Source organism: Balaenoptera musculus, chromosome 2, assembly GCF_009873245.2.
Source record: "Balaenoptera musculus isolate JJ_BM4_2016_0621 chromosome 2, mBalMus1.pri.v3, whole genome shotgun sequence".
NCBI classification, from domain to species: Eukaryota; Metazoa; Chordata; class Mammalia; order Artiodactyla; family Balaenopteridae; genus Balaenoptera; species Balaenoptera musculus.
In genome coordinates, this window is record NC_045786.1 from 31,795,237 (window position 1) to 31,807,642 (window position 12,406).

Below are 12,406 nucleotides of genomic sequence, written 5' to 3' on the forward strand. Positions count from 1 at the left end.
CCAAATTTATATGTTGAAATCCTACTGCCCATTGGGATTGTGTGAGGAGATGGAGCCTTTGGGAGCTGCTTAGGCCATGAGGCTGGGGCCCTCATGAATGGGATTAGTGTCCTTAGACCGCCCCCCCCTAGAGCTCCCTAGATCCTTCCACTACACCATGTCAGGACATGGTGAGAAGTCCGGGATCCAGAAGAGGGCCTTTACCCAACCATGCTGATACCCTGTCTCAGACTTCTAGCCTCCAGAACTGTGGGACATAAAATTCCATTGTTTATAAGCTACTCAATCTGTGGTATTTTGTCGTAGCAGCCTGAATGGACAAAGACACACATCTAAAGGCACACAGGTCCTTGTTGGTTATCTATTTTGTATACAGTAGTGTGTATCTGCTAATCCCAAACTCCTAATTTATCCCTCTCCCTCTTTCCCCTTTGGTAACCATAAGTTTGTTTTCTATGTCTGTGACTATGTTCTGTTTTGTATATAAGTTCATTTATATAATTTTTTTTTTTAGATTCCACATACAAGTGATATCCTGTGATATTTGTCTTTCTCTGTCTGGCTTACTTCACTTAGTATGATCATCTCTAGGTCCACCCATGTTGCTGCAAATGTCATTAATTCATTCTTCTTCATGGCTGAGTAATATTCCTAACTACTTCTTATCAGCTAACCCCAGGCACCACCATCCTTGGATTACTCCATTCGCCTTTTGTTTTCCCTGCCTCCCCTACCCCCACCATATGTTGCTGAACACACTCAAAGCAGATGCTAAAATCCATATAATGATGCACAAGGCCTTATATCAGGTGTCAGCAAACTACAGCCAGAGGCCAAATCTGGTCAGCTGACTCTATCTGTAAATAAAGTTTTTTTGGCACACAGCCACACTCTTTTGTTATGTACTATTTATGGCTGCTTTCACACTGCACACTGCAGATTTTGACTAGAGACCCTATGGCTGGCAGAGCCTAAAATATTGACTACCTGGCCCTTTACAGAAAAAAGTTCACTACCATTGCCCTACAAGACCTGTCCTCTGCTATCTCTCTTCCTTCACTTCTGCTCCAGTCTTCCTGGCCTTCTGGGTGTCCTTAGCCTTGCTAGGCAAGCTTCTACCTTGGGGTACACTCTCTGTTACACTCCCTGAGGTTGTTTCTTCTGACTACAACTCTCTTCTCTGGAACATCCACTGCCTTCCCTCCTTCAAGTCTGCTCAGATGGTACTTTCTCAGTGAGGCCTTTCCTTACCGCTCTTTCAAACTGTAATGCCCCTCCCTTCCCCCACCACGATGTTTCTGCTTGATTTCTCTTCAAAGCACCATCAACGAAAAAATTAATCAGTCGATCTAAGAAAGAAATAGAAAATTTTATCCGAGCCAAATTGAGGATTATAACCCGGGAACAGCCTCTCAGAAAGCTCCGAGAACTGTTCTGCCTGTTAAGAGGTCAAGGCACAGTTATATAAGTTTTTGAGACACAGGGCTGTACATTAAATGACATATTACTGACAGTGTACACAATCCAGATCTATACAAAGTGAGTAGTGGTCATGGGTAATTGTGGCCCCTTACAAGATTAAGAAGGAAGGTTATCTCCTAAGGAGTTGTGACCCTTGATGACATTAAAAAGGAATGTTATCTCCTAAGGAGGTCTGATTAATGCAGATGCAGAATACACAATACTAATGCAGAGGCCCAAACGGGCAAAGGAACATTTATGTTTAAATTTTTCTCATCTTGCCATAAAATAGGAATTTTATTTAATCAGTACTTGCCTTTTAAACACTCTACATAATTTACGTATATTTTGTTTTTTCTCTATCTTCCTCCATCAGAATGTATTCTCCATGAAGGCAGGATTTCCCCCCCATTCCTCATTCTGTTCACGGTCATATTTCCAGGGCCAAGGACATTACCTGGCACGAGGGAGGCACTCAATACATACTTGTCGATGAATTCCCTGTTCATGTCCATTTTCTCTTTGGTTTGCTCATTTATTCATGCATTCATTTGACACATATTTATGGAGTAATCACACAGTGCTGGCCGCTGCTGCAGGCGGTGGTAAAGGACCATAGACAGGCGCCTCGAGCTCAGGAAGCATCCATTCGGGTCACGGTCAGGGGGTGCTGGAACCAGCTGGCATCAGCACTCAAGGGCTGACTGATAAACTTTCAGTAATTTTGCCGTTGTTAAACATAGCCCTTATTTTAAATTATGTAACCTGGCTATATTAAATTAAACTATATTAACACAAAGAAAACAAACTATATTAAAACAAACTAGGGGCTTCCCTGGTGGCGCAGTGGTTGAGAATCTGCCTGCTAATGCAGGGGACACGGGTTCGAGCCCTGGTCTGGGAAGATCCCACATGCCACGGAGCAGCTGGGCCCGTGAGCCACAACTACTGAGCCTGCGCGTCTGGAGCCTGTGCCCCGCAACGGGAGGGGCCGCGATAGTGAAAGGCCCGCGCACCGCGATGAAGAGCGGTCCCCGCACCGCGATGAAGAGTGGCCCCCACTTGCCGTAACTAGAGAAAGCCCTCACACGAACCGAAGACCCAACACAGCCAAAAATAAATAAATAAATAAATAAAGTAGCTATAAAATTTAAAAAAAACAAAACAAACTAAACTACATTTTAATGTAAGAAATATCCAAACTCACCACTCCCTAATTACCTGACTACATTTTATCATTCTTTTATTTTTATTTTTAATTGAAGTATAGTTGACTTACAATGTTTCAGGTGTACAGCAAAGTGATTTTATATATATATAAGTATGTATAAAAGTATATATACTTTTTCAGATTCTTTCCCATTATAGGTTATTTCAAGATATTGAATATAGTTCCCTCTGCTACACAGTAGGTCCTTGTTCTTGATCTATTTCTTTGCTCTTGAGGTTATTGGCATCTATTGCATCAGGCGGCGAACGGCATCTCCTCCGGGAACCCCAGCACGCCCTTGCTGCCTAAGTCGAGTCCACGCCTGTGTCTCCTCCCAGGAGGCCGGCTTCCTCGGACACCAAACGCTCCCCGACCAGCAACCTGCCCACCTTCCCGGCGGCCCGCCTCCCGCAGGTGCGGAGAGTAGGAGGGGCAGAGTCTTGGTTGACCTCCGCCGGCTAAGCCTCCCTGGACCCGGGATGCCTTTAAGGTGGGAGGGAGGGGCGATCGATCGCTCGAGCCTCCTCTGACTGAGCCTGTGGCGGTCGAGCCGCGGGGATCGGCTGGGAATGCCTGGCGCGCGGAGCTGGTAGGAAGCATGGGGCGGCCGGGCCGGGGTCGCGGGCACTGGGCAGGAGGGGGGAGAGCTGGCGGCTCGGGGCGGTGAGGCCGGGAGGCGGTGGGGGCGGGGACAGAAAGGGGGGGAGGTAGGGAGGAAGGGGGCGGGAGGAGGGCAGCCGGGCCGGCGGCGGAGCCCCAGGTGCTCATCCCAGGTGCGCATCCCAGGTGCGCGGTCGCGGCCACGCGGGGAGGGCGGGCGGGGCTGAGTCCGAGCCTTAGGTTCGGCGGCCAGAGCTGCCGGGGGACGGCGTGGGGGTGGGGGGTCCAAGCATGTGGACAGATGCCCGAGACTTTGGGCGATTCTCTCTGCAGGCCTGTGAGGGCGGGATAGGTATTCCCTCTCCCGGAAAAAGTTAATGATGCGGTGCTTTTAAAAAAGGACCTGGCATAGTCAGATGTTCCCTTTTTAAAACGGCTGATTTTCGATCTTAAAGAGAAGTCTTAGACCTTATCCCCATGTCATTTCTCGGCTAAGGGACACACTGAGGTCGCGTGGACAGCTGAGAGTAGGCCTTGGTCTTATGTTCCAAGCGCAGGGTTTTTCTCATCCCATGAGATACTGCCGTTGCACGTTTTAGAGCTTAGTTACCCTCTCTGTTGTGGAATTCATAAAAATGCTATTAATCCACATACGTTTTATTTTGTAGGGAGAAGAAACTGACTAAATGAATAACATGAAGTCCAATAGAATCCCACTTTTTATTATTTCAATTCAGAGGAGTAAAAGTAAACCATTGCTATCTTTCCCTGGTGATTTCTTGTGTTTTACTACTTGAAACACCCAGCTTTTCTAATACTCATGATGTCTGTAGGGAAATCCTCAAAAAAAAGACCTCGTAGAAGTTTATCAAGCAGCAAAACTAAAAAAAATGAATCTAACTCTATTATTGCGTTTTTTAACAACGTACCGCCTGTTAAACTTGCCTGCCCCGTTTGTAGTAAAATGGTGCCAAGATACGACCTAAACCGTCACCTTGATGAAATGTGTGCTAACAACGGTGACGTCACTCCAGCTGACCCAGGGCATGTTGGCTTAAGTTCAAATGTGTCCACAGTAGATTTGACCAATATTGTCTTAGAAGATGTAACGCCAGAGAAGTCGTCACCATCAAAGATCAATTTAACCCCTGGCCGAAGTGATTCAGCAAAAATGGGCATAAAACAGCAGACCAGCCCCTATTTTAAGAGTAATGATGACGCAGTGTGCAGAAATCAAGATGGGCTGAGACATCATAATGTGAAAGTCATCCCTCTGGGAAGCCTGTCATCTAAATTGTCCAGAAGATACTTAAAGGCTAAAAGATCAATAGATAAGAATGAGGGATTCGCCAATCAGAGTCCACAGAGTTCCTCGTCCACAGGGGTTAAGAGCCTGGTTGATCAGTGTTCAGAGATGGAAGGCCAGGATCAGCTTTTGGAGAATAGTTCTCAAAAGGAAAACGTGTTTGCCTGTGATTCTCTGGAGGAACCAAGCACTCCCGAACATATTGTGGGAGGCTCTAAAATAATGGAAGCTGAAGGCCAAACGGCTGCCCAGGAATGTGGGAGATCAACTCTCACCCCCACCTTCTCAGATAATGCTCCCGTGTTACTTTCACCAGATTTAACTCTTGGGCATAAATTAAAGTCTGCTTCAGAGGACCATCTTGCAAAGCAGGAGAGTATCAAAGGAACAGATGATAAAGGTGTTGAAAACTGTGAAGCAGGTGGCTGTGAAGAGGTAAAAATGACTTTTGTTTCACAAGCTCCAACCCAGTCATCACATTGGGAGGCAAAATCTCATAATTCTACACACGATGCTTCTATATGGAATGACAGCCAAGCACTTCCTCCAGAAGGTGACAGTGGCTTAAAGAATGAAATCACTGACCGAATTCCTTTGGAGCAGGGGTCAAGCTGTGATGTTTCCTGTGTAACAAGTCCAGCCCCACCGGACCATCCTTACTACCTTCGGAGTTTCCTCGTGGTGCTGAAAGCCGTGTTTGAGAATGAAGAAGACAGGAGGCTCTTTGATGAACACGAGAAGGGCATTATAACTAAATTTCATCAATTATCAGGTATCTTGAACCTGTTGCTTTCGAGGCTTTGTTTCCCCTTTGCTGCCCTGAATTGGTCTGAGATGTGATGAGCAGAAATCTCATGACCACAGGCAGTCAGTGTGGTTTTGGGAGTCCGGTGGGAGTACTCATGGGAATCACAGCCAATGAGAGTTCAGCTAGAGAAAGATATGCCTGTAAAAGAGACAAGATTTTTGGGCCTGGTGATGTCTGCTTCTGCAGTATCATCCTTACAAGCTGTACTTTGGTTGTAGTGGAAGCAGCTGTTTGTCCGGTTTTTGTATATTTGATGGTTGTAAAACAACCTTTCCCAGATTAGAAAAAAAAAATACAGTGTGATTTAGGAAAGTGTACTGTGCATTTCAGGCATGTAATCAAGCTGACTGTTAGGTGGTTTTGTTGTTTTCGCAGGCCATTTCCTCAAAAATGAAAATAAAATACAGGGAAAAAACAAACCAAGGTATACTCAGGCTTATTTTTTTCCTCCAACAATATTTTAGTTGCCTGGACTCTGCCTTTTAGTTAATTTATTTTTTTTATGGCTGTGTTGGGTCTTCGTTTCTGTGCGAGGGCTTTCTCTAGTTGCGGCGAGCGGGGGCCACTCTTCATCGCGGTGCGCGGGCCTCTCACTATCGCGGCCCCTCTTGTTGCGGAGCACAGGCTCCAGACGCGCAGGCTCAGTAGTTGTGGCTCATGGGCCCAGCTGCTCCGCAGCATGTGGGATCTTCCCAGACCAGGGCTCGAACCCGTGTGCCCTGCATTGGCAGGCAGATTCTCAACCACTGCGCCACCAGGGAAGCCCAACTCTGCCTTTTAAAGTCAGGGTGTGCAGGAAGTGGAAACTTTCAAGCTAAATTGGTACATTAAAAACATTTTTGGTCTTTGTGTTTTTTTTTTTTTTTTAACTTTGTAAATTAGTGCATTTAAAAACATGCCTCAGTTCCTTGGCAGCCGGCGGTGGTTCTGAGCCAATAGCGCAGGTTTGGAGCAAGAGCCCCGCTTGATGGCTGCTCATCCAAAGGGCCTTGATGGCTCTGTGCAACTGAGTCCCTCCCGAGTAGGAAAAGCTTACTTGGGGGCCACGCTGACCTCTAGTGATAGTAGCAGGTCTGAGTCCCAGTAGAGTAAAAAAAGAAATCCTGAGTGTTACCAATAACGGTTAAGGGAAAGGCTTCGATTTCACTTTCGCACAAGGAAACTATGGCTCTGCTTGTGTTACTTTTTAACACGTGGGTGATACTTCTCTGCACAGTTCTTTTTTTTTTAACGTATTAAAAAATTTTTTTTTCTTTTCTTTTTTATAAATTTATTTTTGGTTGCATTGGGTCTTTGTTGCTTCCCATGGGCTTTCTCTAGTTGCGGCGAGCTGGGGCTTCTCTTCGTTGCGGTGGCTTCTCTTGTTGCGGAGCACGGACTCCAGGCACGTGGGCTTCAGCAGTTGTGGCTCGCGGGCTCAGCAGTTGTGGCGCACGGGCTTAGTTGCTCCGCGGCATGTGGGATCCTCCTGGACCAGGGCTCGAACCCATGTCCCCTGCATTAGCAGGTGGATTCTTAACCACTGTGCCACCAGGGAAGCCCTCTGCACAGTTTTATAAAGTGTCCACACAGCTTCCATCTCTACTTGCACTGGCCTCCCCCGACGTGGGTGTGAATGACCCCCACTGACTCTTGTATCTGGGGTGGTCACAGATCTTTGGTTGGGTGCTGCTTGCATTCATGTGAGCATTTGTTTGAATAGCTGGTGGTCCCTGGCTTCAGTATGATTGAGAAGTAGGAGCACTTTCCTATTGTAAGTTCTGCAGATTCTTGTGGCTTGCTCTCCACAGAGAATCATCTACAGCGTCTCTGTAGTAAAAATAACTACTGCAAGTCGATTTTGCCTCTTTAAAGAAAAAAGGGACATAAATGTTGAAGATGTAACAAATACAGTCATACCATTTTATTTTATTTTTAAAGATTTTCAGCTGCTCCATGCAGCATACAGGATCTTAGTTCCCCGACCAGGGATCGAACCCACGCCCCCTGCAATGGAAGTGTGGAGTCTTAACCACTGGACCGCCAGGGAAGTCCCCATACCATTTTAGAGTTAGAAATTTAAAGATAATTTGGGTAATAAGAAAACTTGGGACCAGATTAATTAAATAGCTTGGTGGAGATCACTGCCTTAGAGATGGCCACCCCACCAAAGCTAGACTTTTTTTGGAAAATTCTTTTCAGATGATTTTCAGCCAAAAATAGAATAATGCATATTAAACCGAAAGGAGAGAACAAAATAACTGGAACCCTGGGGGATTTCTCTAGAGGGAGTAGAAATGCTGGCTAGAAAGTGGGGAACCCGGGTCTTAGGTTTTTAAGGTTTTTAAATGGCCAATAATCATTACTAACTTTGGAACTTTTTTTATGGTTTATACACCACTAATTATTGAATACCTCATCGTGTTTAATCTTTTCACCAACTTTGGGAAGATGGTGTTACTGCCCACCCCCGTTCCTTTTTATAATAGAAGAGAAAAAGGAGTCTCAGTTCCACAGACTTGCACAGCTGGGGGGGCAGGGCTGGCTTTGCGTCCTCCTGTCCTGCGGTGACAGGCATACAGGCCAAGGAGACATCCCCACGGGGCTCTGTATTTGAAATGTCACGTCTTCCTAAGGAAGAAAATGATTTTCTTGGAAGATCTGTTGAGTCAGCCTCTGTGTATTTCTAACAGCCTGTTTTACTCACCTCAGTTTACAAAAGTAAATGATAGTATATGTTTTCGAGAAGAAACAGAAGGTTTCTCACTATTTTTCTTAACTTCGTTGCAGCTAGCGGTCAGAAGTTATATGTCAGACTTTTTCAACGTAAATTCGGCTGGATTAAGATGAACAAGCTGGAATATGAAGAGATCTCCGCTGACTTAACCCCGGTGGTTAGAGAGCTGACGCACGCAGGCTTCCTGCAGACGGGTACGGTTTGTCCAGGGGAACCAAAGTGAAAATCCGACATAGGGAATCCAGTTTCTGCAAAATGAGGGTGATGTTAGTTTGGTGTCATCTCCTGATTGGTGCGTGATAAATAGTAATTGTGTATGTCTTTTTAAATTGAGTTTTGAATCTTCTTAGGACAACAAATTATTCCTGTGTTGTTAAAGCCATCCTCAGCCTGAGTTAAGACTCCTAGGATAACAAAAGATTGCCTGCTGCTGCATTCTCATGGTCCCAGGCTTAGTCCCGTAAAGTCACCGAGGGATAGATGGGTGACTGGATCCACAGGGGAAACTCATCCCTCCTGGCTCTCCTTCCAGCAAGAGCTTGACTCATCTTACCCAGTTTTCTCATCTTTATGATGGAACAAAGCTGGTTTGTTTGAAGCTAGTATCACCTCTAAAACCTTAATTTGCCCCCCATGCACACACAGACAGCTCTTATAATTTGTACGATGATTGTCTCAGGAATTGTTTCACTGATTTAAGCCCGTGTGAATATGAGGTAACCTTGGTTGTCTCATCAGTAGCTTTCATTAGGTACCTACATGTGTTGAGTACAATATTGTACTGGAAACGTGGGTATAAGGAGGATGAAAGATGTGAGTCCTGGGTTCAAGTTGTTCACAGTTTAGACTGAAATAGGGGAATCAAGCCAAAGCCAGACGGTTTCTGTGCGGCAGAGTTTGTAGTGCAGAGCAGTAAGTGCAGTTAGGGTGACGTGGTGGGCCTGGCTGGGGGGCGTGGGGAGCCTTGGGGGAGAGGCCTGGAGGCTCCGTGGATGTGAGGGCTTGTGAGGGATCAGGCAGCGGGACCCCGGGTTCCCTCACATCAGGCCATCAGGGGCACTGGAGAGCTTGTGTCCCCACCTGACCCGGAAGATAAGGTGCAGGTTCCAGAAATCTACAGGTGTAACAGGCAAGCCAGGTGAGCCTTGACTTACCTTTATTTATTTTTTAATAAATTTATTTATTTATTTTTGGCTGCGTTGGGTCGTCGTTGCTGCGTGCGGGCTTTCTCTAGTTGTGGCGAGCGGGGGCTACTCTTCGTTGGCTCACGGGCTCTGGAGCGCAGACTCAGTAGTTGTGGCTCATGGGCTTAGTTGCTCCACGGCATGTGGGATCCTCCCGGACCAGGGCTCGAACCCGTGTTCCCTGCGTTGGCAGGTGGATTCTTAACCACTACGCCACCAGGGAAGCCCTGAGCCTTGACTTACCTTTAAATGACCGTTAAGCAACGAAAGCAGAACCCCAGTGGCCTAACGCTGCCCTCAGTCCCGCCCAGGTCCCACCCGTGGTCTGCACAGCCCAGTGGGGTGTGTCCCTGGCCGTCCCCTCACTCTGCTCCCTGGGTGTTCTGGCTGAGTGCACCCCTCTTTCAGAGCCTGTGCCTGCTCCCACTCGGCTCACCCCGTCATGTCATCCAGCTCTGCTCTGTGTCACCGCTTCAGGGACTTGCCTGACCACCTAGTGTCAAATACGGTCACCTCCCGCCAGTCCAATTTGCCTTACCTAGCTTTGCTTTTCTTTCTTCTTTTTTCCTAGTTCATTCTTCCTCCTTTTATTTATTTATTTTTAAAAAATTTTATTGAAGTATAGTTGATTTACAATGTTGTGTTAATTTCTCCTGTACAGCAAAGTGATTGTTATGCATATATGTATTCTTTTTATATTCTTCTCCATTATGGTTTATCACAGGATATGGAATATAGTTCCCCATGCTATACAGTAGGACCTTGTTGTTCATCCATCCTATATATAATAGTTTGCATCTGCTAATCCCAAACTCCCAATCCATCCCTCCCCCACCCCCCTCCCCCTTGGCAACCAAAAGTCTGTTCTCTGTGTCTGTGATTCTGTTTCTGTTTCGTAGATATGTTCATTTGTGTCATATTTTAGATTCCACATATAAGTGATATATGATAATCGTCTTTCTCTTTCTGACTTACTTCGCTTAATATGATCATCTCTAGGTCTGTCCATGTTGCTGCCAGCTTTGTTTTTCTTTGTAGCAGTTGTCACCGCTGACATATTTATTATGCTAGCTCCCTGTGGGCACGGATGCGGTTTGTTCACTGTATGCCCTGGGCAGGTGCTACCTGGCAGACAGTGTACACCCAGTGAGGACTTGCTGACTGGAGGAAGATGGCCCTGCCCTAAGCTGTGGATGCCGTGAAGGCAGAGACCAGCCAGCTCTGATTCAGCTGCATCCTGGGGGTCAAGCTTGATGTCTGGGTCCCCTAATAGCGTGATGTACACATGTGTGCTGAGCAAGTGACCCCATGAAAGTCTTCTCAGCCCCAGGCCTGTGTGGAGAGAGGACAGCTGATGAGCAGTTGCCTCTGACCTGCTCTGGAGAGGCCCAGCCGTAGGTTTTGTTGTGGGCAATATACCAGTGGCTATCCATGTGGGTCTTTATTTTATTCAGATTTTCTTTTACCTCTTAGAAGTTCTGTTGTTTTATAACTTTTGTGAAATATCTGTTTTCCATAATTTTTAACAATCAGTTTGGCAAACTAAAATTTCTAGAGTAGCATTTCATTTTATTTTCATGTAAGTGAGTTTTCTTCTTAAAGTAAATCAAGCTAGAAAACAGTAAGCTTTAAAACTACTTTTAAATTTTTTTTTTTTTTTAATATTTCAGAATCTGAGTTGCAAGAACTGTCTGAGGTGCTCGAGCTCCTTTCTGCTCCGGAACTGAAAGCCCTGGCAAAGACCTTCCACTTGGTGAATCCCAATGGGCAGAAGCAGCAGCTGGTGGATGCGTTTCTCAAATTGGCCAAACAGCCTTCAGTCTGTACTTGGCGCAAGAATCAGCCTGGCATCGGTGCAGTGATTTTGAAAAGGTTTTGTGGCTATTGTTACAGTAAAAACATTTGAAATGTTGATAGCACATATTTAATTGATTTTTATTTATTTATTTTTAGGCTGCGTTGGGTCTTCGTTGCTGCGCATGGGCTTTCTCTAGTTGTGGAGAGCCGGGGCTGCTCTTTGTTGCAGTGCGTGGGCTCTAGGTGTGCGGGCTTCAGTAGCTGTGGCATGAGGGCTCAGTAGTTGTGGCTCGCGGGCTCTAGAGCACAGGCTCAGTAGTTGTGGCGCACGGGCTTAGCTGCTCCACGGCATGTGGGATCTTCCCGGACCAGGGCCTGAACCCATGTCCCCTGCATTGGCAGACGTATTCTTAACCACTGCGCCACCAGGAAAGTCCCGATAGCACATATTAACTTCTTATGGTGGGTGGTACGTGTTTTCAGATTGTAATTGTTTTTTTCAATTGCAGTTAGGTTGAGAAGGCGGTGAACCGTTATTATAAAGACTGGATTCTTTCTTGTTTATTATTCCTAATTCTTAAGATACCACACTGATTTCTAGGACCAAGAAAAATCTGGAGGCAAGAGATTAGAGGCACTAGGCCCTTGGCAAATTCTAATATTTTATTATTCAAGAAAAATGCAGTTTTAACTACTATTCTTACGGGAGTTTGGAATGTCGGTCCACTGGACCGCCTTGGGACTCTGTGTGGAGATGGGGGAGGAGGGTGTTTCCGGGCAGTCTCTGTAGATGAATGGTCCTCAAGTAGATGGTGGTGTGATGGGAATCCCACCCCTGTGTCCTCTCGGCTCTGGTGGTGGCACTGATCTCTGCACGCCCCAGGGATGCAACTCTGCTTTTGGCTTAATAGCTTTTGGGCTGGTAGGAAAGTGTGAGGTCCTCCACTAGACCAGTGGCTCTCAACTGGGGGCGACTGTGCCCTCCAGGGGACACCGGGCATCGTCTGGAGGCGTTTTCATTGTCATGACTAAGGTGGGTAGTGGGTGCTACTGGCATTTAGTGAACGGAGGCCAGGGATGCAGCTGAGCATCCTCTAATGCACAGGCTGGGCATCCCACCCCCAGGAAAGAGTTACACGGCCCGGATGTCAACAGCAAAACCCTGCCGTGTGTGGTGTTGCAGTTGTTGGAGCCAGAGGGCCCTGGACTTAACATGCCGCCTTACCAAGAGCCTTTGGTAGTGACGTTCTACATAAATACCTATTATTTCATCTCAAGTGTCACTGGAGTCAAGATTTGAGAATTGCTAGTGTCAAATAGATAA

General features: G+C 46.4%; 1 protein-coding gene across 8 annotated transcripts in view; it reads left to right on the forward strand.

Annotated features, from left to right (window-relative positions):
• Positions 1-2,931: 2,931 nt before the first annotated feature.
• The window catches only part of FAN1 (FANCD2 and FANCI associated nuclease 1), a 29,722-nt gene continuing 20,247 nt past the window's right edge, over positions 2,932-12,406 (forward strand). For 3 of the 8 annotated variants that reach the window (XM_036842634.1, XM_036842633.1, XM_036842635.1), the window contains exons 1-4: positions 3,151-3,260; positions 3,940-5,349; positions 8,155-8,295; positions 10,956-11,157. In XM_036842634.1, the coding sequence (XP_036698529.1) occupies positions 4,092-5,349; positions 8,155-8,295; positions 10,956-11,157 (1,601 nt within the window). In that variant the 5' untranslated portion in view covers positions 3,151-3,260; positions 3,940-4,091. Of the gene's footprint in view, positions 3,261-3,402; positions 3,445-3,939; positions 5,350-8,154; positions 8,296-10,955; positions 11,158-12,406 lie in introns of those variants that run through there. The other 5 variants (XM_036842636.1, XM_036842637.1, XR_005018696.1 and 2 more) reach the window with 5 other exon arrangements.